We start from the raw sequence: 24,869 nt of genomic DNA on the forward strand, positions 1-24,869 counted from the left end.
CCCTTCTTATTTCATATGTGACAAGAGAAATATTTGATAAAAATTAAAAATGAATCACACAACCCCCTTATCTCCAAAGGGATACTTGCAATTCCTTTGCACACAGAGCTTATTTCTATTTCTTCTGCCACACATTCGGTATACCGTGGTCAATGAATTGCACAAAATGAGCATTATCAATATGAAAACTGTGTTCAATTCATAAGCTCATATCAGATAGGCCACCCAATTGGGTATTGAATTCAGGAAGGGCTGTGGAGAGGAAGAATAAAATATCTCCTTAACATCTGGGCAATTTTACCCAGTAAACATAAGGTTTCACAATAAAACACGACTGTTATTGAATATAGTGAATGAAGAGAGTGAGGAGGCATCTAAAAGGCAGATCCAGTTGAAATGCTTAAAGTGTGTGAATAAGATACACGTGTAATAATTTTCTCTCTGTCACACAACTGAGAGATTGAAGACTGGGGAAAAAAGACAGCGGGGAAATAAAAGTGGCTTTTAAAGACAAAACCTCGAGTGGAGATTGAGAAAGGCACCGGGGAGAATTATTGAAGGAAAAAACATGGCTGGAACGTATAAAGATAGAAAGGAAGGAGAAAGAGAGGGAAAGGGAGAAGAGGAGGAAGACACAAACATCTGCAGGACTAACTCGGTGACTGGTTTTTCCTGCTGTCTATGAATAATGGATGTGGCGAAAAGGAGCCAGTATATGCATTTAGATAGCCTCATGTATTATCCTTTCAGAGTAGTTGGGAAGAAAATGTTTTATTAGAATTTAAATCAATGCCAAATTAACCTTAAACACATTCACGTGGCAACATCGGGATACAAGTTTCAACAGCAATAAAATGCACCTGGAGACCTCGTTTATTCTGCTCTGAACGGGACTGCGTGGAGGGGAAAGTGTGCTGTTTTCTGCTGTATTAACTCGAATAAAAACTAGCCACTAATTTCAAGCCAGGTTTGGGTGTGGGTGGTTGTCACGAACAAATACAGATAAGCTAAGGAAGAACTATAACATATAATGCAAGCCCTTTTACAAAATCCAGTATTTCTGTCCACTGAAATTTTTAAAAAATGCTTACGTTTCTTACTTCCACCCAATGTTTTTTCTTAGCTGCTTTTCGAGCTATGGTATGTGAAGTTCCTTGGACGTTTCAAAACTAATGTGTTCAAAGATGGTGCTTAGTTTTCAACTAATCACAGATAGCTAGGAGACACTGGAGAGCTTAGTACTCGAGACTTAAGGTGAGAGGCAAGACAGCTTGTCGCAGTGAGAGTCTCACATCCACAACTACAGTTAATTTAGATTTTTGTGTAACAACCACATTTTTGGACTGTGGGAAAAAATCACTGCAACTGCACCAAACACAGCACGCCCCTGCAATAACCTTACAGGGCAAATGATGCCTCTGATATCATCCTGCTTCAAATAAAGGTCTGTTACATGCTGCGGTTGAGGCATGCACTCCCCCCAGCACTGATATCAAGAAAATCTTTCAAAGGTAGGATCATGGGAGATTAGTAAAGATTGGCCACTAATGTGTTTCTGTGTGCCAACCGATGCAGAGCCAGATTGTGCTCTCAAGGTCATGGACCTGTGAGCTGCAAGTAAAGCCAAAATCGCTGTATTGCTAGACACGCAGCAGTATCTGATTGATAATATATACGCATGCACACCTCAGCAATTATATATGTAAAGAATTGATCATTAAAAAGAAAAATATGAAGAAGAAATGATGTTATCATCATCGGTTTGATGACTGAAATGACGAGAATGGAATCCATAGATTTACTCGGGCTGATGAATCGAGGTATTCGTACCACACTCCCTGCTGGCAATAATTCTGTTGTGTCTGGTTTAGGACTAATTAGGCATCGTTGGTACACTGTATGGTTGTCAGTTTGCCCGTAGCACAGCGGAGAAGGGCATCTTGCCAAGTGTCACGCAGCATATAAAATATTAATCTGAGTGCTGTCCTTTGCTCTTTGATTAATGCGAGACAGAAGGCCAAGTATTCGCAGCACTTAACCGGAGTCTACCGGTGAACTTGCACGCATGCACGCATACACTGAGGCAGCAGGGTGCCACAGCCGGTAATGAAGGTGTCCTTCAACTTGAGGACAAAGGTTTAAGGTTTCCGATGTGAGCAGCCACCTGCCCTGCTGAAGTATCGTTGAGCAAAAAGCTGAATTCTTCACTTCTCTGCGGTACTATTCAGCAAAGACCTGGCTCCCTCCCCACAAAGACAAAGACATGCAAAGGAGGTGAAATGGTGATTGTAGTTTGGATCTAGGTGTGAACGTGAGTACGATTGTCTATGTCTGTGTTAGCCCTGGCAATCTGACCAAGCGTCCCCTGCTTCTCGCCCTGTTTCAGCTAGGACACCGCTTAAGGAGACTGTTGTGATCTCAGAAAGGCAACCCACTCTCTCTCTCTCTGGGTGTCCATGCTGCCTCGGTAGTGCCGGGGATGTGCTGCATGTGGTGCATTCTTTTTAACCATTTGTTATTTACTTCATTTCTGATTAGTCATTCAAGGCATTTTCTAAGGAAACAAAATGTATTTCCAAGGTTGGTCCACCACATTTGGTATAGCAACTAATATAATAGAGAGGTTCACTGGTATCATGATGATTTCTGGGCACCTTTATCAATGTCAATAAGATCAACTATATTTGTATAAAATTTAAAAAATCAATAAAGTTTCAATTTAAGTTTCAATTTAAGATTTAATTCACACTGCTAGCTGACCAAAACAGCCTAAATACCATCGTTCCCTCGAAGCTGGACAGGAAACTGCAGGATCTAGGACTGAGCAGCTCCCTCTGCAGCTGGATCCTTAGCTTCCTGTCTGACAGACGCCAGGTGGTCAGACTGGGCAGCATCACCTCATCCCCCATCACACTGAACACTGGTGCTCCACAGGGGTGTGTACTGAGCCCTCTCCTGTACTCACTCTACACCTACGACTGCACAGCCACTAACAGCTCCAACATCATTGTGAAGTTTGCGGACGACACTACAGTGGTGGGTCTGTGCCAGTGTGCCTGCACATGTGATGTGACAATAAAAAGTGATTTGATTTGATTTGATTTAAACGCTTTAAAATCCCTGACCAGGCAAAGCTGTTATAAAATGCACTGATGGATGGATGAGTGTACATTTTAATACCTGTAAGTGCAGCTGTGGATTAATTCAGGAGATGCATTCAATTGGATTAAGCAATTCGGGGCACCGAAAAGGAAGATATTCTCACTGAATGATCGGATTAAAAAGAGAAGAATGCATATTCACACAGGCAAATGCGCCATGCACTTAATTAAACAGCAGCGCTTTGATGACTCACATGTCCATCTGTGCAATATAAAAATATGTGCCTCCGACTACAGCACAAACACTACAGTACATGTTTGTATGCCATCTCCTTCATGCAGCGCAGTTATAGTCTCCCTGAGCTTCTTCCAGGGATTATAACAGGCAGGTTAGGGGGAAAAAAACGGAGAGAGTCAGGCGAACACAGTCACATCACACAGCACATACAGGCTTTCAGGGATGGATTTGAAGTGAGTGCATGGTACAACAAAGACAGCTGCATAAGTCGACAGAATCGTTGCTGTTTATGAATGTGCGCGTGTCGGTGGGTGTTTATAGACATGTGCCGCGCTTTGTGGAGGGCGCCCAGGCCGTGACATTTCCCGTTTTGCCACTGAGTTTTGGGCAAAGTGTATACAGCGTGGGAAAGACAGGAAAAAGAGCAACAGAGTGAGAGCACAAAAAAAGAAAGCACGTCTTCCTCGCTCTGCTGCTAATCCCCTCTGTCGCCTCTCCGCCTCTCTTGCTCGTACCATTGCTGTCATTTTTATCTCTATCGCCTTTCCGTCTGATGTGTCTTTCAACTTACTCCCCCCCTCTCTGCTATTCCAATACTCCTCCAAGTTGCCCATAGCCCAACTAAAACATGCATTTGCACACACACAAGCTGTGATGTGTAGTGTTTTGAAACTAGGACAATGGATGTCTGTGTGAATGTGTAATGCATGCGTGTCTGTTTGCACATATTTTACCAGAGCGTCTGTCTCTCTCTCTTATGCAGTTTTTCAAACTCGAAGTATGGCTGTAGATGCACCAACCAGGCAAAGCATGTTACAAATAAATAAACAACCTTTTATGAAGTCTAGTATAATCCGTTATTTGAACAGATTTTTGTTCTTCGGGTTCCTCATCTTACTATTTATGTTTGAAACTAAATTAATCTCAAGTAGGTGCTTTTTTAGACTTTGAGTCAAGATTGGGTTTCAACACACACACACACACACACACACACACGTTGCATTGTATACAATAGGCATCGGTACAAAATACTGCAAGTGCAAGAATACTACCATCATCGCCTGCTTGTGGTTTCTCCCTGCATTTAGTAACATCTTTACAAAGCCAAACGCTGCTGTTTGGATCAAGGTCAAATAACTGACTCAGCTAGTCAAGGATTCCCTGCTTATTCACCTTGAAAAGCTCTTTGGTTGCTTTGGCCTTATGATTAGGATCTTGAATAAAATGCTGTCCAAAGAGTTCTGGTGCAACTAAATGAATCCTTGCAAGCAGAATTCTCCTGCACCTCAGAGTTCATTGTCTTTTTCTTCAATAAAGGCATCATTACATTTTTATTAAGTTTTTTGAGCTGTTCCTTTTGTTTTTCCATTATACTGACAGATTTACACTCGATCTTATATTCTTCTGGTTTTGGTGATCCTTAGTTTTTAAGGATCATTTGTGTCTAGCTGCTTTGTATATTAACATGGCCGTAGGTTTCTATTGGCATTTATTATACTCTATTTGTAGTTAGTTTATATTCTAGTTAATCTTTTAGGTGATATGTAGTTATTGTTTGTGGTCCCTGTCTGTCTACACTCTCTGTGCCTTGTCTCTGTAGTTGTCTGGTTTTCCTGTTGTGTAAAGTGAGTCTTGTTCTCTTTTAGTAACGTCTCTGCGTTTACTTCTTCCCTGCGTCAGGTTTGTATGTCTTAAGTCTAGGTCACCGTCTCACCGTTTCCTGTTTTACTTTGATAGTCCCTTGTCTTACGTGTGTTATGTTCAGTTTTGCTTCCCTAGGTTCAGTAATTGGATTCAGCTTCCTGGGTGTTTTGTAATTTTTTTTTGTTTGTGAGTATTAGGAACAAAGCTACCCTTTATGTTTATGTTTAGTCATGTCTGAACAGTGCAGATTTAATACTAAACTGGAGTAAATCTTCTTTATTCAGAATAGCTGGTGGAAAATATAAGACACAAGGGGAAAAAATGGTGGTTTGAATGTTTGTGAGAAAGTTAATGTACAGACAATATAAAGTCAAATTAAATATATGAGTCGAGGCATCATCGTACGTCTAAGTAGTGTTTGACTGTGATTTCAGCACAGTCCAGGTGTGGTACCGGCATTTCATGAAACAAGATCTCATGTCTCATTTTGTGTGTATTCTAACGGTTCTAGCGAACATTAAAATAAAATGATTTTAAAAAAAAAGGGAAATTCTTTGTAAAATATCCGGTTGCAGGTTGTTTGTTTCCACTTTTATTTTGGATCGTCATTTTAAAGGCTTGCCAAATCCTCAAATTAATTTTGGAAGAAGCGCAGGCATGATGAAAGCATTATTGGAGAGACCTCTGGGAATCTGAGCCCAATAGAGCTTATTCAAAAATGAATCAGGGACTCTGTCTGAAGCCCAGAGCTGCTGCATCACATTAGTCCCACTGTTAGCTGGTACACAAGCAGAAATGCAGACACTCATATACTAACTCACACATGCTATATGCTGATAGACCCTTACACACACACACTGAACCAGCAGTTCTCCTTATAATGGCAGTAAAGACACCTCATGCATGCAGAATGCACCAGCTGTACATACACCCATGAACTCTCATAAAGGACAGCCATTTACATACATTAAATGCATATACTTAAAGAGCACAGTCTAATACAATGGCCTCAGCCATTAAAAATGCATTATACTGCAGCAACAGTTTCTAAAAATGACCACCTGGGCAAGCTGCTGCAACAAGGATCAGCCTGAGAGTGAGATGAAACCTAACAATACTCTTCTTTAAAGGATTCAGTTTTGTTTGCATTTAAACCGGTGATGCAACCGTCAGTGAAGTAGTTAACTGCATTCATTATCTGTCTGGATGCTAATATTTTGAGGTCTGCCGCAAAGGTTAATGCACTCACCATTGTTACCCCCCCCGCCTCATCGTGTTATTGGCAATCATCAACGCCCACTTTTAATGTGAAAGCAAAAGCACTGCCAAGCGCCAGACAGGAGGAGAAATAAGGCCAATAGACCCCAGTCGAGGCTTAATGGGGGCCTAGCGGCGTGGCTTACTGAGACCTCTCCTACCGCTTGTTCATCGCTCACACCTGCTGGTCGCCTGAGAGACGGAGGGGGCTTCTGGCTTATCAAACAAATTAGCTGCTTCATCACAGGGATGAAAGTGGCGATACACAAGCTGTGAAGCTGTCCTTTTCTTTCACGGGCAGTCCTTGCTCGAATACAGTCAAACAGAGAAACGATGCTCTGTTTGACGGAGGCCGGCGGATCTACAGTGCACTGCGTGGTGAGTAAGAAGCGATGGGTCTCCCAGCCCTCTAGGGGTCTGACACTTCAACCTGCTGTCACAGCAGACAAATGGCCAAAGTGCGGTGGCTTCTGCTTGGACAGAGGTCTGATTACAGTTAGATCAGAAGCCAATTTTTTGCCCTTCCAATCTCTGCAAACCCCACCCACACAGCACCACAGTTCTGAGTCACAGAGCTGAATGGCTGCAACCACTATGGCTAGCGTCCATATGCATACACTCCTACAGTACACTTTATCTCCCTCTAATTTCTCATCCTCCTCTTCACTTTTCTAAACTTAGATGAAACTTCGTCAGTCTGCAGTGAGATCATCCCTCTGCTCTTCCTGTTGATTGTCATCTTGTCTCCTATAGCTGTAGGGCTTGCAGCCTGCTTGTGCTGCAATGAATGACAATCCAAGGACACATCTGCACCACTTTTAGGTATTTATGTCTTGACAGCTTTGCGTCATGTTGATGTTATCCCAGAAGTCTCCATGCTTGTGAAAAACAAAAAGAATCCCAGTATACGTCCCCTCATATGGAGTCTGCCAACTCCCAGCTGGATGATGCTACAGCAGACAGACACATAGACATATAGCTCTTTGTCTCTGGACAAACACGTCTAGAATTTTGTCCTTATTTTCCCCCGTCAGCCCTCCTCCACATACATCCCCTCGGGTCCTGAGATGTGCATCTCAACATCCTTGCCCAACCACCCCCCACCATTTCCACATTTTATAGGACAATATCTTCCACGCTGTGCACATATCAGACAAAAGTGCAGCCCGATGGCCAGTCACGTGCCACAGAGAGACAAACATCTTGGTCGTTAGCATACTCTTATGGACTTAAATATAGGCCTGTCACACTTAGCAACAGGCTGAGAGCTGAGTGGGGAGGGGGGCCTGTGCACATGCCAGCCATGTGGCAGAGCATTAAAGCCTGAGTCATCGCGTCATGTGACATGCGTGTCTTGCCTGCAGGCACTCGGCAGGACTGCATACTAAAGAGCAGCCTAGAGAAGCAACAGGGGGATAAATACCATTGCAGCTACCAGCGGAGGAAGGCGAACGTCGGGATTTGCGGAGCTCTTATTGACAGACAAAGACTGTGCCAAGTCCAGGCTCGCAGTCTCAGTCGGCTAAAGTTTAGGACATTGGCTTTACTCAAGCAAACTCCATTACAAAATGCCATTTATTTAGGCTGGCAGCAGTGAGGCTTAAGTCACTGATCGGACATTTAGAGCCTTTTCTCTCGAGCTGGGGAAAATTTCAAACATTTGTTTGCAATGTCACTGTCAACATAAGGAAGAGACACAGAAGCCATCCAGTGCTCTCAGTCGAGGGAGGTGAAATAAATCAATGTCCCAGTGCATGAATCTGCGATCAAACTAAGTTTGGCCAGTTCGTATGGAATAGATTATAATGTAAATGTAGGGCAAGTACAGAAAAATAAAACACAGAGCTCACTTCAGCAGGGCATGGGGACCGACAATAATATCTTCCTCCCAAATAAGAAAGCTAGACTCAGGGCTAAAAGGTGGATTTAAATTCAGGGAGGGGCTTTTGAAATGTTAGCAACAGCAATGACAGGCACTCCAAGCACTGTGAAAGGCCTATACCAGTCGAATTACCTAAAAGTGAGAGGCCACATATATCACAGCCTCCTACACGCAACTGCAAATTCCACTGTTGCAAAAGCAGCCGTGGAAATCAGAAAGATTTGAAATTCATATTGTTTAAATTGAGAGTAAATAGGATTTGTTTGTCTACTTGGATGCTTTCAGACAGACTGAAGACCTTGGTGACACATAACTGAAGTCAGCGGCAACAGCAAGCTGTAAGAGTGCACTTTCTGCTTTTATAAATGTACATGGTTATGTTTTAACTTTTCCATCGCTGCCCCCTTTGTGACCATGGAAACCACAGAAGCTGCAGGACAATACAGGGACTCATTTTGCAGATGGGCTAATGAAGCCTTTTCTCATATAAAAGTAAAACATTTGAGGGTTTTTTTTTTTAATTTATTTCCTTTTTTCCCCTTTTTTTGTAGATGCTATTACACTCTGTCCTATCAGGAGATATTAACAACATTAAGTCTTACCAAAGCAAAGCATTTTGTACATGATTCAGCAAAAAAAAAAAAGGAAGTAAAACACAACCTGTTTGTTTGTTCTAACATCATCTTTCCCCAGACACTGCCCACCAGCTACACTTTATTTTATGTCAAATACTTTCTCTTTGACAAATAATGCACAGTGACAGCCATACAAGTGCTGCTATTTTGTTATTGTGGCACAGCTGCCCCTAGTGTGTTTCTTTACTAAGTTTCTAACATGTTACATATACACAAAACATACAATTTCAATTTATGTGTGTAAGGCCAGTGCAGGAGCAGAGCTCTTAAAAAAAAGAACATCTGAGAGGTCGTTCCAGCGTGGTGAGAAATTTTTCTGTTGGACATAGCCATGAGCAGCTTCAGATGACTGTGCAAAGTATTATCTTAAGGTAAGTGTCATACACACTTTGTTCAGCTGGTGTACACTGCTTAACACTGACTGTGCAACGCGGAGCATGTGCTACAAGTAGGACCAGATTTATCCTGCTCGAAGGTTTTTGCGGCAGTTAAACGACAAACATCTTAGTTGCAGTTAGTTACATCTTCCATAATATGCTTATGAGCAACATAACCCACATGTCCACACTGGCAGTCTAGGTTTGTTAGCTAGAGCTGACAGAGACGCTAATATTCTACAGCTGGAGCTGATTTAGTTGACTATGTAGAAATTAGCCTTTAGCAAAGAAGATAAAAAGCATGACATAGAAGACTCACACTCAAATTGCATAATCGTACGTCTTGGACCTAAGCTGTGAAGCAATAAAACTATAGGAAACTTTGTGTGTCTGTCACAACAGATGGTTCATTTGTGTGAACGTTAAGGCCTTGCTGAGGTTAACTACACATAAATATAGAAAAGGCAAGGCAAGGACACCTACCTACTGTACGCATGCAGCTCCGTCTCTGTCTACAAGAGTCTTTATCACACACATACACCCACATCTCAGCGCATAAAAACGCAGTGACAGGCAATTCCTCAAGTTCTGGCGCCTTGGGAACCTTTCTGTCTTTCCTCCTTTGCACACTCGCAAAAGGTTCAAATCTGGTTTTAGCCCTCAGGTTTTGGCTGATTTGCGGCTTTACATGTTTTATGTATTCATGCTTACAGAATCATCAGCTGGCCTCACATTATCTGCAAGTGCCCTTTTGATATCAGGATTTATTTTTAGTCAGTGACTCGAGCTGCCCGTTCTCTGAGGCAGCAAGGCAACCTCAAACCATAACTTTCCCAACACCATGATTTGCACTTAAAAACTGCCTTCAGTCCATGCCAAACATTTCTACCGTTTCTGTCGCCAATTCTGTATCTATCTTTGACGTGTCACTCCAAAACACTTTATTCCAAAAGACCTGATTAATCATTTTCATTGGCAAACTGTAGTTTTGTTCTTTCTGGACAACAAAAACTCTTCTTGCCACACTTCCCATTCAGATCAAATGTGTGATATTTCCTGATTTTTTGAACAACAACAGTTGCAAGAGTTACTTAAGATCCTCTGACTACATGTTAGGTTGTTTTAGACTTCTTTTAAAGCAAGTGACGTGCTATTAGAATGACTTTGCTGGAACAGTCGGTCCTGGACACATCGGTAGTGATTTGAAATCTATACCACTTGTTTGAGTGATTTTCCTTACAGGGGAACGATTACTCTCAAGTCATTTGGAAACCTTTTCAAAAATCTTTTCCCTGGCTCACAGCCATCCAGAAGCCTTTTTGTCAGGGCCTTGGAGAGCTCTTGAAGACGTGAGGGTAAAAGAAAGCAAAGCAAACACCCTAGAAGGAAAAGGTTTAAACAAGACCGGGGTTACCTGCCACTCCTAATGGAGATTTTAATCCCTGATATCTAATCTGGAATTTGTGATTCTAATTTTATGATTTTGAAGAGGTGATAAATGTAGCTATGTACTACAAAATGTCATTATGTTTACTTTACCTGTAGGCTGTATTTTAAAGATCAATTTTTTTAAACGTGTGAAAAACACTGGTAATTTTCATGTAATTTAATTAGATTTACATAATAAAACATCATTAACTAACAATCTATCTGTTTCTGGAGCTTGGCATAATGGCCTTTTTACATTTTGCTTTTAATTAATTGGTCATAACCGTTGTGTTGGGGAAACAAAGCACATGTGGCGAACATTAACATGCGCGTCACCTCTCGCAAGATAAGCTCCTGGATGTCTGGGTAAAGCGATTGGAAGAGGAGAGTGTTCCGAAGCCAAATCATAAGGAAACATATGAAACATTAATGCGGAGGCAGCAGCGGCCCTTGAGACAGAGTGGAAGACTGCCTACAGTGGTTGAGAAGAAATAATTGGATGCAGAGAATAAGTAGCAAAATCAGGAGCTTAGATAAAATAAAATACATTTTAAAAGCACAATGCATAACAGAAGAAAATGTAGAAAAGAGTGAGACAAATACTTCACAGTCATTTCAGAGTCGTGGCCCTACAGAGACCCGGAGGTCACGTCAAAGGCAGGGGGAAAAGCAAGATGACAAAATCTTTGTGCTTCACAGCGTTCTGTAAGCCAGTCCCCCTACAAGCACCACAGGGACTGTGCCAACCTGACAGCATAAGTTTGACTCACCCCCACCACAGTTCCACACATTAACAACAATGTCAAGCAAAACCACCGAGTCTCAACCGCTCACGTCATATTGAAACAAGCACCTGAACAAACACTCGGGTTTTTTTTGCTTATTTTTAGCTCATCAAATGAAGCGTTTTTATCCACTCGAGGAGAAGCCTTTAATTCAGTCCAGTCATTTTGACAGCAAAGCATGTGCGGGACAGTTATGCAGTTACGATTTCTTGCACAAGCTGCTTCTTGCTTTGTGTTATCAGTTCTTTACTGTAGAGAGCAGGCCACAAAGCCATGCTCAGGACACATGTTCACCCTCCCAGACGTGAGGATAAACATGTGTTTACAGACCAGAACAATCCCCTGGCACACACTGTGTGTACTGACGGTAATCGAAGGACATCGCATTCTCATTCAACCTCAAAAATGCCTTTAAATGAATCCCATACTGCGTGTTCTCTGTTGACGTCATGTATGATTTGTTAGATGACAGTGATATTTCAGCGAGACGCCGGATTTCCAGCATGTATGATGAAGTGATATTTATATCCCTTGACAGGGGAGCGCTATCAGCACGCGCCAAAACCTTCTCTTGGAAAGTTGCAAACAACAGCTTGTACTTAACCTACCAAATAATCGGCTATTTATAGGCAAAGGGCAATCTGGAGCTTTTTTTTTTTTAGCTTTGAAAGGAAAGAAACGAACGGTTTACATGATTTCTGAAGCACCAGCATTTAGTCCTCTGGGAGTCAACCAAAGTGCTACGATAATGAAAGCGACAGACTCACAAATGAAATCAATAGGAAGCATAGGGTTACCACAAGTATCATCACTTAATCGGAAGCCATTCACAATGACACCAAACAATCTATTAGAGTGTGCAGGGTATTTACCTTTAATGCTTGACTCTTGATGACAAGGGACCTGCTGTTGTACAGCAACCGGACAGTGGTCAAAGCTCTTGGTTGCAAGGATGCCGTTACATTAAGAGAAGAATATTGACCAGGACTTACACAAGTGCAAATCAATACAATAGGAACATGATCCTCACAAGTGGCCCAGCCAATGCTGAAAATGCAGCTGTGCGAAATAGATCCTGCCGTAAATCACAACATTCCGACAGAGCTGCGGGCTCTGACTGTCACTCACTCGCTAGGCCGAACAGCACAGCGGCGAGTATGTTATCAAGAGTGGCGTGGTTAAAATGGAGCTCACGTCTCAGATCAAAGATTATCAGTATGTTACAAAATGGGTGATATTTTCACAGTTTTGGCCACTGCTTTGGTTATAATAGAACTACAATCACTGAGAATATTGCTAAGACATGGGATGAAAGCAACAATGAAGTTAAATGAAGCGATAAATGAGCAGCAAATTGATTAGACAGCTAAAAGTGGAAAGTGTGAGGGCCTGAAATGCCTTTCTTAATATCTCACTGAACATGGAAACTGTAACTGTTGGTAAATACCGACATGCTTCCACGCCCTTAAAATTCCTACATACATCTCTAATTTATACAGCAACTCATATGGACTGGTACTTATATAGTTCTTTTCTACTCCAACAGTCCATCGACTGAGCACTCAAAGCACTTTTTAGGAAAACCCATATTCGTCCATCCTCAATTAGATGTCTGTGAAGGTTCTCAGTCATTCAGGTCATCGTAGTCTAAGGAGCTTGGAAAGAAAAGCGTCTTTAAGTTGCTTGAAGACGTTTCGACTCTCATCCAAGAAGCTTCTTCAGTTCTAAAGTCAAATGGTGGGGAGTCCCAGATTTAAGCCCTGTGGGAGGGACCAAACAGCCACTTCATAAACGCACGGCACAACATAGAAGAGCCACCTCCACGGGACAAGACTCGGCTGTCTATCTGCATCTAAAGGACAAAGGTCACTCTTTTGAGGATACCAGTGTTCACATTTCGGACAGATAAGACAGATGGTTTGAAAGAGAAGTGAAAGAGTCCATCTATGTCCACTGTGAACGGCCATTTTTGCACAGAGGCGGTGGCTTACGACACCAACTGTCTGCCATCAATAATCCAGTTTTTGGTTTCCCTTCCCAGACGCCTTAACACCCACTCACATCCTGGGCCATTGACTTCAGGAAATCACATGATAGGGTGGGGCTAGGTTTAACAATGAGCTCACCCGAAACCTCGGCTGATTGTGACCTACACCCGTTGTCACACCTTGGCTCGTGTGATTAGGTAGAGGATCAATAGGGGATCCATTGTACCTCTTGGGGGGACACTCCCACAGGGCTTAAATCTGAGACACCATTTGACCTTAGAACTGAAGAAGCTTCTCGGATGAGAGGTGAAACATCTTCAAGCAACTTAAAGAAGTCCAGACGCTTTTCTTTCCAAGCTCCTTAGACCACATCAATTAAAGTTTTGCAGGCAGGATTAAAAATGTCAATCCAAACTTCCTACTGCGTTTGCTCCACTGTCCTGGAAAATGTTAGCTAACCTTATACGGTAACTAAGGTTCCTTCAGGCTAACATAGGGATTTGCTTAGTACCACTAAGCTCACCTTAGTATGACTTTCTACCCATGTTAAAGTGGTCCGAGAGAAAATCAATCTTTTCATGGTTACTTACAGTTAATAATTACAGCTAACACAGACAGTGTAGCTTCACCTGTCCACAAGCAGTCAGAATAAAGCCAGTCAACATCCAGTACAATAGGTACACTCTCCGAGTGCGTGTGTTCAAATATAAACCTATTTATTCTCTCCAGCCCACGTGACACTGTGTATTTTCATTGAGCCACTCAAGCGTTGTCTCCCGTCTGTTGGGAATAATTAGTGCACAGGTTGGTGACCTCTCAGGCATTGCTACTCTGCATCAAACAGTCAGTACATGTGCATTACTTATAGCTTGGTTTCTTTTCATGCAGTGTACAGACAAAAGAATGAAAAAGTGCACATGCATTAACAACCAGCAGATGTAAAATGTGCCTTTGGTCAAAAGCTTCTAGACAGCACTTATTAAGCAGTCCTTCAAGTTCCCACCTTAAATGTGATGAGTCATGGTAAGTAGGAAGGCCTGTGTGTCTGGATGAACTTTACTTTTAGATGTGCACTTTTCCATTAGTTAACTGGTCAAACGGTTTAAACCATCAAAGCCACATGCCTCTCTTTAATGCGCAGACATACACACACTCATCATCCCTGACAAGGCAGGAGTTAACAGAGCAGAGAGATAAGGAGCAAGAGGAGTAAGAGCTGGAGATAAATGTACACTAAATTATTGAGGAGAAGCAACATGGCAGCACAACTTTAATCACCCTAAACCCGGATCCCATTTGGTGCCTGTCAAGGCTAAAGGACTTAAGCAGAACACGCTGTCAGGATATTGGACAGGGGGAAGCAGCAAAAACACTGTTGCGGTACTGATGCAGCAAAATTTGTTTTCCATTTCTAAGAACCGATAGAACAGAGGACGCTGAGTGCTTTGGGAGGGCATGAAAGATTCAAACCTGGTACATAAGGGGTCTTTGATTAACAGCACTTCAATACAGCGCACAGCCACAAACACATGCCCTCTTTGTTCCGGTAATAGTGTAAAGTTGATGTGCACAGAACTGACATGAAAGCCACATCTTGGAAGTTCCCTTGTGACCTTACCACGGGCTAAACTTTCAAGACTTTTTTTTTTTGACTATATCACACGGTTATATCGACTGGCAGTTTTAAGACTTAATTTCAACAGATTTTCTCTTCTTTCTCTCCCCCAGTCCTTGTTCTACTTGTGTGAAAAGTAAAATGAGGTCCGCTGGGATGAGATACTAATCCCTCTTTATATTCTGTGATACCAAACCACAATCCTTCATCCCCCATATGCTACTGCCAGCTCTCCAGCTAGCCACTGAGAAGGAAACAAACTATACACTTGTAAATTTAGTAACCTTTCCACCAGAGCAGATTATATGAAATGTGAAGAAATACGTACACTGATGTTTAAGTCACCAATATATAAAATATGCATTTCCCTTCTACACTCAGTTGCTTGCAATTAAGAACCTAAATCACACCACAAAAAAGCAAAGAAAAGAAAGTTTTAACAAAACAGATAAAACACCAAACAACTGAATAAATGGTCTGTGACCTGAAAACAAGCTTTAGCTTTCCCTCCATCTCTAAAGATAGTGCAGCTATGCAGAGAAAAGTAGCCAGAGGATCACTGTAATTATTTGTTAAAGTCGAACTGTACTATGAAAGCAATAATAATAATAACCCAGAACTTATATCACTGGAATCCTCCAAGAGAGTCTCACATATATTGAAATACACGGAAATATTAATAACGTTTCATCGCGAGTTTAATCAAAATAAGAACTTCCCTCGCATACATATGATGAAGCGCTGTAGAGATTGTGAGCTACAACTGAACACTTCCTTTGGTGCATATTATACCAATTAAATTCACGCTTGTATTGCTAAGTAAAAACAATCTGTGTCATTAAGATCACGTCTCAGCAAGATTTTCAAGTGACTGTGGGCAAACGTTGAAGGGTAGCACACTCACTCATTGAATCAGAATCTGCATGCGTGCATGCATGCACGTGCCGTTTCTGCATCCACCAGAGTCTGCTCGCATATACAAATGTTTGCCCTTTTGTGCACGTCACACATTATTTGCATCCGCATCCATTAACATCTGTACAAATCATCTATCATCGTGCGTGTGCATATGTGCAGAGGCACAACTGCATGTTACCTCAGCCACCTCCGGACAGCTATTCTGAAATAATAATTCTGGGGATGAGCGCACGCGCTTCTGTGTGTGTGCCTGTGTGCCTCCATTTGGACGTGAGACCTATGATGTCCTGCGTTTGTCGATGAGATAATCTGGCGGAGCATGGACTGACAATTTGATCTATTGATCTGCGTCTTGCTGGCTCACAGGGAGTCTCTGAGTTATAGCGCTGCCATTTCTTCTGGCCACCATTAGTAAAGAGCGATCTCTCTGGGGAGGTGATGCTGCCACAGTGTTAAACACATTTGCTGCAGACCACCCAGAAATTGAAATACATACAGATGACTCTGGTTCCAGTGTTATCACATTCCAAAACTGTAAATGTTTTCTGTCAGCCGGACACTCAGTTTCTATATACTGTTGCTTTGATGCGCAAAAACAATGTCTGATTAAAATCGTGTTCAGTATTACACGTTCTTGCTGACACAGCATAGAAAATATCTGACCAAAAATGAGCAAAAGATTTTCACAGTTGTTGACAGTTTGACACATTTTAGATTGTACTTGATTACTCCAATATACTGAAGTTGGAGATCCTAAACTACGGGTAACTGATCCATGTGTTGATGTCACTTGTCCCATGCTTATCATACGCCTGCAATCTCATATATCGACTACTTCTCTCACCCCAACCAGTCGGAGCAGATGGCCCCGCCCCTCCCTGAGCCTGGTTCTGCTGGAGGTTTCTTCCTGTTAAAAGGGAGTTTTTCCTTCCCACTGTCGCCAAAGTGCTTGCTCATAGGAGGTCATATGATTGTTGTGTTTTTTCTCTGTATGTATTTTTGTAGGGTCTACATTACAATATAAAGCGCCTTGAGGCGACTGTTGTTGTGATTTGGCGCTATATAAATAAAATTGAATTGGAACTGAATTATTATGCAGGATATAGCACTTTTTAATGTAAAGACTTTAATGGGTTAAGCACTGCGTTTGAATCCGCTCCAAAGCCCTACCCCTGGTCCTTCTCCCAGTTTTCCTGTCTACAACTGGTCTATTACAATAAAGGCTAACAGCTTCTAAGAGAAGTATAGCAGGTATTAACTGCACGCTTGGTTAGTGTTAGTTTTGTCTTTGGTATGCCAAAGTATCCTGATGATAGTGAACAAGTTACTGAAGCCCAAGTTGCTCCTGAGTGTGAATGTTATACGGAGAGCACTTAGACATATAAAAAAGTGCTTGTGCGAATGTGTGTGTGGATGGCTGAATGAGACATGCTGTATAAAGTGCTTTGAGTATTCAAGTAGAGCAGAAAAGCGCTATACAAGACTCGTATGATGGAGCTCGGCTGGCACATGCGGTTTAATTAAGGCAAAAACTAGCATTACTCTCAGTACTGACACTACTATTATTTAACACAATCCTCTTTTTACTTTTACCCTTCATGTTGATCCACAGCATCACATTAAAAAGAGGTGTGGAGGAAGAAGCAAGAGCATCATTGCAGAATGGTTTCAAGCTAAATGCTCGTTTTATCTTTTAACCTTTTCATTTTTATGAATGCTGGAAGCCAAGATTGCAACAGTGTTTTTTTTAGTCCGGTGAAAAGCTAATCTTCTCATCTTTTTGTCTTATGTTGATGGCCTTGTGGTTAACCTCCTGGTAAACACTAAAAGGGCCTCTGCAGTGTTCATTGAAAAGTAGCGTCATCAGAAAGTATTTGGCCAAGAAATAAAGGGCATAGGAAACAAGGGAAGCTTTCTTTTTTTTTTGCTCCTCCACCTTCATCAGAAACACTGTCTCATCACTAAAACCACTAAAAAAACTGCTTTATTAATTCAGCATTTTGCAATCTTGCTTATTTTTGAAAATACACAGCTAATCCAAAGGATAGCTAATGTGGGGTGACTGCTTGCACAGCAAATTCCGTTGTTTTTTTTAAATGCTTATGACTTCTTTTTGCTGTTGATACTGTGCAGAAAACAATTGAGTGTGTGTCTCTGTGTGTGCACTTGGGCATATCTGTCTCACTGCATTACCACACACAGATCAATAAGGATTCTATTCTTGGCCATTAGATCTTGAAAAAAAGGGATAGCCTGCCTCTCTCACTCTTCCCTAGCTATTCCCCCTCTCTCTCTGCTCTTCCTGGTTTATTGGCCTGTTCTTTCCACGGGCTCACCAGCCAAGCTCTTTCTCTATTTCCCGTCTTTCCCTCCTCCAGATAACACCAAAGGGACATTGTCATCTTCCCAAGTGGACGCTGAAGCCAGAGGCAGAGTGAGTGGTGAGCAGCCAATACGAGGCAGTTTTGGGGGACCACAGAAATGATTGGCTTTATGTCTACAGGGATGAGACATATCCTCAGAGAACACAAACACCGACATGTATCGCACATGTGTACACATCAGTGCACGCCTCCCGTTTGTGCTGTAATTTTCAGTGCTTTGCCACGTTGCCAGGCTGAGGCCCTTGATCTGCCACTTCCTGTAATCCTTCATGGAAGAGGGGTGCAGCCAAATGTCCTGGCAGGCCAACCAGGCAAACAAACACACATATACACACACTCACACAGACGTCGATATCCATGAGAAGCCTCTCATGGCCCGCCAGGGCTTAGATGTGACCATGTGTATCAGCACAGGGAATCCCTGGATGCCTTTCCAAAACCTGCAACCAGCCAAAACTTCAACGAAATCACAACCTGCCACAAGACCCACATCCGGCAGCTCAGCACTGCACAATTTATGAATCGCGAAAGCTCGAACTACCCCGCCTGCATCTGCGCCACAGTGGTGTCGCTGTCATCAGATAAAGAGACAGGGCTGACTAAACAGTAAAATAACGGGGGAGGAGAACCAACACCAAGGAGCAGATAGATGACTCCCAATTCACCTTCCACTGACTCTGATAAGACTCTATCTGATCCACATCACTCAAACACAAAAGAGATCCCTCAGTTCATTCAGTTTCAAAGTGACCAATTACAGCCAGCAGGAAACATCTGACAAGATCATTCGACCAAAGTCGGTATAGTCTGAGTATAGGCTGACTCGCTATAAACTTCTTCTTCCTACTTTGGAAGTAATGGGTAATGTACCAGAAAGCAAGACACAAGCCCTATTGAGCTTATCCCCCTTAACATAGTTCACCTACCAAAGCAGGAATTTCTACTTGTATCTACTAATACAAGTGATCGAATCTGCTCTAGTCCAGTTAAGGTTTATTTTGAATCTGTAAAGCTTTAGGAACATACAGTTATCGCTTTAAAATGTGGTGTGCCTACCATCTCACTCAGTCTGTCTTAAAACATTTAAAAGGTACACAGGCTGCCCATCTTTTTAAAAAAAAAAATCTGGCAAACACGGTTCAGTAGACTCTCATGCTCATCATCATCCTCCCTTTTTTCCAGTGCAAGGTGAACGAGACTGAGTCACAACCATACCTGCCAGCAGGTGGGAAAGAAGGACAGCCAGGCGGACCGCTCTTAATCACACCGTAATGAGCTGGCAAAGGTTGTCGGACAGGCAGGAGAACACACAGAGGACCTGTAAAAGCGGCCTCACACAGGCAAGTTCGCAGGCGTTCTCTGAAGTTATATGACTCCCCGTGGTGCCATTTCATCGCAAGCTGTTGTCCCTGTTTGTGTTAACGTCCTCATATTGCAAGAAAGCCGATGCGAGCTAACACAGCCGAACGGCAACACGTATTTCAATATGTGGGGTCTGTGTGGGCTTTGCTTTGATTTAGCATCGTGGCTCAAGAGTTAGGAGTTCGCCTTGTAATCGGAAGGTTGCCGGTTCGAGCCCCGGCTCGGACAGTCTCGGTCGTTGTGTCCTTGGGCAAGACACTTCACCCGTTGCCTACTGGTGGTGGTCAGAGGGCCCGGTGGCGCCAGTGTCCGGCAGCCTCGCCTCTGTCAGTGCGCCCCAGGGTGGCTGTGGCTACAATGTAGCTTGCCATCACCAGTGTGTGAATGGGTGGATGACTGGATATGTAAAGCGCTTTGGGGTCCTTAGGGACTAGTAAAAGCGCTATATAAATACAGGCCATTTACCATTTACCATAGCATTCGGCACAAGGGTGCAAGAATGTAGCACGGTCAAGGTCTAAAAAACAGCTAAACTGTGAAATTCAGTGAAGGTAAATGTGGTCTATATTTTATGCATTGTCTCGCCTTGGGATAATATCTGGATGTTGGACTTTAAGTTGAAGAGAAATCAAACACTGAAGCTCGCAAACCCAAGAAACCCACCTTTCCAAAATCCCTCTAAGATACTGAAAACCAGCCAACATACAGGAGCGTCTGACAACAGCAGCTGAGGGGACTGTTCACTTACCTGCTGCTGCCTCACAGGGATGCACCTACCCAAAGGAGCTGCCACGGGCCACAGCAGCTCATAGAGGCTCAGCGGCAAGTAAAAGGATACAATCTGAGAGCTCCACTCTGGGTGCCAACGGCCAATATCTTCTGCACAGGGTCAAAAGCCATGGACGACGGCTGATAGGGGAAGCCATGACGGACAGTCTGGTGCGATACGTAGAAAAATGAAGAAGAAGAAAGAAGGGAAAGAAAAAGAAAATGTGTTAGAGAATATCAATTTGCATTTCACAGCAGGGGTGTTGTTTTGTCAGTGGATGCCACACACCTGACTTTGATAAACAAATAGCCCAGACGGATGCGAAGAGTGTTATGAAAGAAATATAAAAACTGAAATTGTGCAGACAAGGGAATATTAAAAAAAAAAAAAAAAAAGATAGAACAAATGCTCTTTCTGTGCACAGATATCCTTTTCTTAATGATAGGTATGATATTTGGACTCGCTTTTTTGGTTCCGTTTATAATCACTGGCCTAATTTGAGATTTCATCTCTCTCTCATTTCCCTCTTTTTATGTTGTTTTCCTTCTCTCGCTGCCTCCCACGTGCAGTCGTGATAACACTTAAAGTCTGGAAATAAAATACATGGAGAAAAAAAAACATGGATAAGGAGGAATCAGGTTATGATTAGCTTTTGTTTCTTCTTTACGGTATGCGACGCATTATAAGGTGTTCCTGGTTCACTCTGTGCATTTCTGTGAGGGTAGTTTTATGGCATCAGTCAGCCGGCGGTGGGCTGTTGGATTTGTTTACTTAGTGACAGAAGGCTAAAGTACATTACATAAGAAGCACTCGGTGCACCAGAGACACCTGCCTTCCTCGTAGAGAGACATTACAGAGAGATCCTGTCCAGACAGACAGCAAAGGTGCAAGAGTGAGCCTGAAGTCTTGTTCAAAGGCACTTCAATCAGACGTCTTGCTGTTGACAGACATATTTAGGCTGCAGTGGCTATAAAACCTGCAGTCTTTAAGCTGGTCTGTCTAGTCACCAAACCCCAACGTCCCCAAAGCCCTCGGGTATGTTGACATGATTCTAGATTATTTTCCCGTGTTTACTTCACGCGCTCTCAACGTAACACTTCTTACTGATGTTAATCTCCCTGGATTTGCACCTCTGTTATGTGACTACTAAAATACACGAGGACAAAAAGTCTTTTAACACACAAGAAAAGACTTCATCGTGCAAATATGCTAAAGCAAATCAATGGCAGTGTCATGTTTTTCCAGCAACCAGACATAACGAAGGATATCACACATAGATGATTTCAAATATATCAAAAACATTAGGTGGAATAAGCAAAAAAGCTTCACAAGCATACAATTTAAATATGTTGGGAAATCAATGAGAAGCACACAGTGGGGTCTATTAAAAGGGCAATTAGAAAAGCTGCTGAGGAAACTCTGAATTGACTTAACAGTAGCATGCACGTCATGTAAACTGGACGGGTATTATCCCAATTATCCCATCTACTACTGTGGTCAATACAGACAGAGGAGGGAGAGCCTTTTTTAATCTCCCAAGCAGGCCTGTACTCACTTCAGGCGCCATCAGTCCCCAATGATCTGGGGATAAAGTGGTCTGTGTTTAGGTGTGGATGAGGGAGACCGAACGGAGGGGGGGTGCAGGGATGTGTGAAAGAGAAAAGACGAGGGAGAAGAAGGGAATGGAGAGACACTGCGTGGAAAAGACAACACGCACAGTGCCACACGTTCGCTTACACACGCACATCAATCACAAACCAATGTTTTACTAATCCAAACCAACAGATTATGCAAGAGGGGATCAGTTCAGCCCAACCCCTCGATATGACAGTTCATGCCATGCGCACATGCAGAAAAGTCCGGGATTTTCACAGAGTACACTGGCGCAACCCTAACCCTACCATACCCCGTGTTGCTCGATGATTTTAAAAAAGCTCGAAGTACATTACTTAACAAAAACATAAACAATCGAATAGAAACTTGCAGCTGGTCGGTGCAGCGCACTCGCCAAACAGCATGCGCATCGTAGCTGCCTATGTTGCACTGTTTATGCGCATAGGATGTGATCTTTCTGAAATGGACAGGCTGCTCGCCAAATGTTCATTAAATCTTTAATGAGCACGTGCTTGTTGTAGTTTAGAAGAAGACTGCAGTGTAAAACGCTTTGCGGCTAATAAATAATTCCGTGGAGCTCCACTTGCACCATCCGTGTTCTGAGATGGGATAAGTGCAAAACATTGCCTGCAATAAATATCATTAGCGCTAAAAGCCAATACGCAAACAGCTGTATGATTGGAAAAAAAAAGAAGAAAAATCTCCAGTCTCGCCCACCTTGCAGAGCTGGAAATGCTCGGACTGGAGGGTCTCCTGGATGAGATGGTTCTCTTGTGGCCCCACTTGGACAGACGGCGTGGAGGAGGACACCTCTTTTAAACCGTCCAGCACCTTCCTGATGTTGAACTTCTTCATTTTCAGACTGCAGAACACAGAATTGAAATCACCCGCAATAATAATGATTTTAAAAAAAGATAAAGGGAATGGCCACTTTATTTCTCTCACACACACGCGTGCGCTCTGTTCCCCCCTGTGGCTCTTACATTTTAGTGCTTATTATTTATCGCAGTCTCCATGCTGGAAAGCTCAACGCGCGCACCGCACAGGTCAGGTCGCCGCTTGAGGTGTTTCTGGAGAGGGGGCGGTGGGGGTGCTGGTGCGTCGGTGTAATTTGCTCCTTGGAGTCCGTGCTGTGCCCCACTGCGTCTCCGTTCTTCCTCTCGGCGTCCCTCCCCTCCCCTCTCGACTGTGTGCGCCGCTCAGCCAAGGCGGAAACGCAGCGCGGCGGCGGTGGTGGTGATGCTGCTGCTGCTGCTGCTGACGCTCTTGCGCATGTCTGACAGAACAGGCTTCAACACAAATCCCGCCACCTTGCCAACCCCCCCCCTCTCTCTCTCTCTCTCTCTCTCTCTCGCTCTCTCCCTCTTGTTTCATCGGCCCCAGCGACAACGCCCCCTCCCTCCCCTCCCTGTCACGCACGTATAGTAGGTTTTGCTCCACTGCACCTGGTGATGCTGGTGAGCCTGGGATGCAGCAGCGTTGAGAGAGTCTGTGTGGAGACAGACGAGCAAACAAACCGGGGCTCAGTGCCATTATTTCCAATACACCCTTGCCTTAACCTCTCCGCCTCTTTTTATGTGCTTGCGTGGAAGATTCGCCATATTAAGGGTCACGCACAACAGATGATGGATGTGGAAATCAGTTGTTTTTTTTAAGCGAAAGAAATGGTTGTGCCAGGCTCAGCAATAAAAGACAGTCACAACAATATTAGAGCTGCATTTTGAACAGTTTTTGGGGGGCTTGGAGAAAAATGATAACATGAAGGACAAAATCATCCACTTTCAATCTATATTTAATTTTTTAGGATTTCTTTTTCCTGCTTTTTAAAGACGTTATTGCGCTCCCTGTGCTGTTTGATTTCATTATTTATTTATTTTTTGGCGAATGCTGCAAGGAGCGTTTGCAGAGAGGGAGCCACGTTAAGCAGCCCAACAGCTGAGCAAGCAAATGCGTCTATCAGTATCCATAGCAATGACTGTGTCCATCCTAGTGGAAGTTTACGCGCTCAACCGAGTTCCACGGCTACAACGCAAGAGCAAGACTTCATAGTCCAAAGCTGATGAAAAGGAAGGAGTTTGGAAATGTCTGGAACCGTATGGCATGTATGTCTCTCAACACAATAGATCTAATCTTTATCATTCTGTTTAAGATTAGATGTTGAACACATACAAATGTTTAATCCTACTTATTTTAAAGGAATTAACACTCTAATGTGTGTTTGCTGTCTTTATAGATTTGAGACTAACATTCACATGAGTCAGCAACAAAAGAGGGGCTCTGACTTTAGCTGTTCCACATACTTTTTCTGAAAGAACTTTCATATTTGCCATCTAGTGGATATATTGAGGGATAGCATGCCAGACGGTTGAAAGCTTTGAACTATGGAGGGTGTATGTCCCACCACCAAAGCATGGAGATCCTCCAAAGATTTAAGATATGCAGAGTCCGTGACATATGATTGTTAATACCTTGTGTGTATCAGACTTAGAATAGACTGGTGAGTATTGAAGAGCTGGACTCTGACCCTTCAAATCTACCAGTACAAGGGCACCAAAGATTTGAGATGTGTGCAAACAGTATTTAGATAGTCAATCCAATTCAGTTTTATTTCAATCGCACCAAATCAAAACATAAGTCACCTCAAAGTGCTTTATGTTGTAAGATAAAGACCCTACAGTAATACAGAGAAAACAGCAACAATCAAGTGCCCCCCCCTTTGAGCAAGCAGTTGGTGACGGTGGGAAGGGAAAACTCCCTTTTAACAGGAAGAAACTTCTAGCAGAACAAAGCAAAGGGAAGGGCAGCTATCTGTTGTGACCAGTTGGGGGTGAAGGGAGGAAGACAGGATAAAAAAATACTGTTTTTATACACT

At 42.9% G+C, this 24,869-nt stretch overlaps 1 protein-coding gene across 5 annotated transcripts in view; it reads right to left on the reverse strand.

Moving 5' to 3' along the window:
• Positions 1-23,347, reverse strand: part of stxbp5a (syntaxin binding protein 5a (tomosyn)) — a 102,758-nt gene extending 79,411 nt beyond the window's left edge. For 3 of the 5 annotated variants that reach the window (XM_082506758.1, XM_082506756.1, XM_082506755.1), the window contains exons 1-3: positions 22,981-23,346; positions 22,715-22,859; positions 20,453-20,550 (exon numbers count right to left, since the gene is read on the reverse strand). In XM_082506758.1, the coding sequence (XP_082362884.1) occupies positions 20,453-20,550; positions 22,715-22,852 (236 nt within the window). In that variant the 5' untranslated portion in view covers positions 22,853-22,859; positions 22,981-23,346. Of the gene's footprint in view, positions 1-20,452; positions 20,551-22,714; positions 22,860-22,980 lie in introns of all 5 variants that reach the window. The other 2 variants (XM_082506757.1, XM_082506754.1) reach the window with 1 other exon arrangement.
• Positions 23,348-24,869: the final 1,522 nt, after the last annotated feature.

This window comes from Aulonocara stuartgranti (genome assembly GCF_965226115.1).
Source record: "Aulonocara stuartgranti genome assembly, chromosome: 15".
NCBI lineage: Eukaryota > Metazoa > Chordata > Actinopteri > Cichliformes > Cichlidae > Aulonocara > Aulonocara stuartgranti.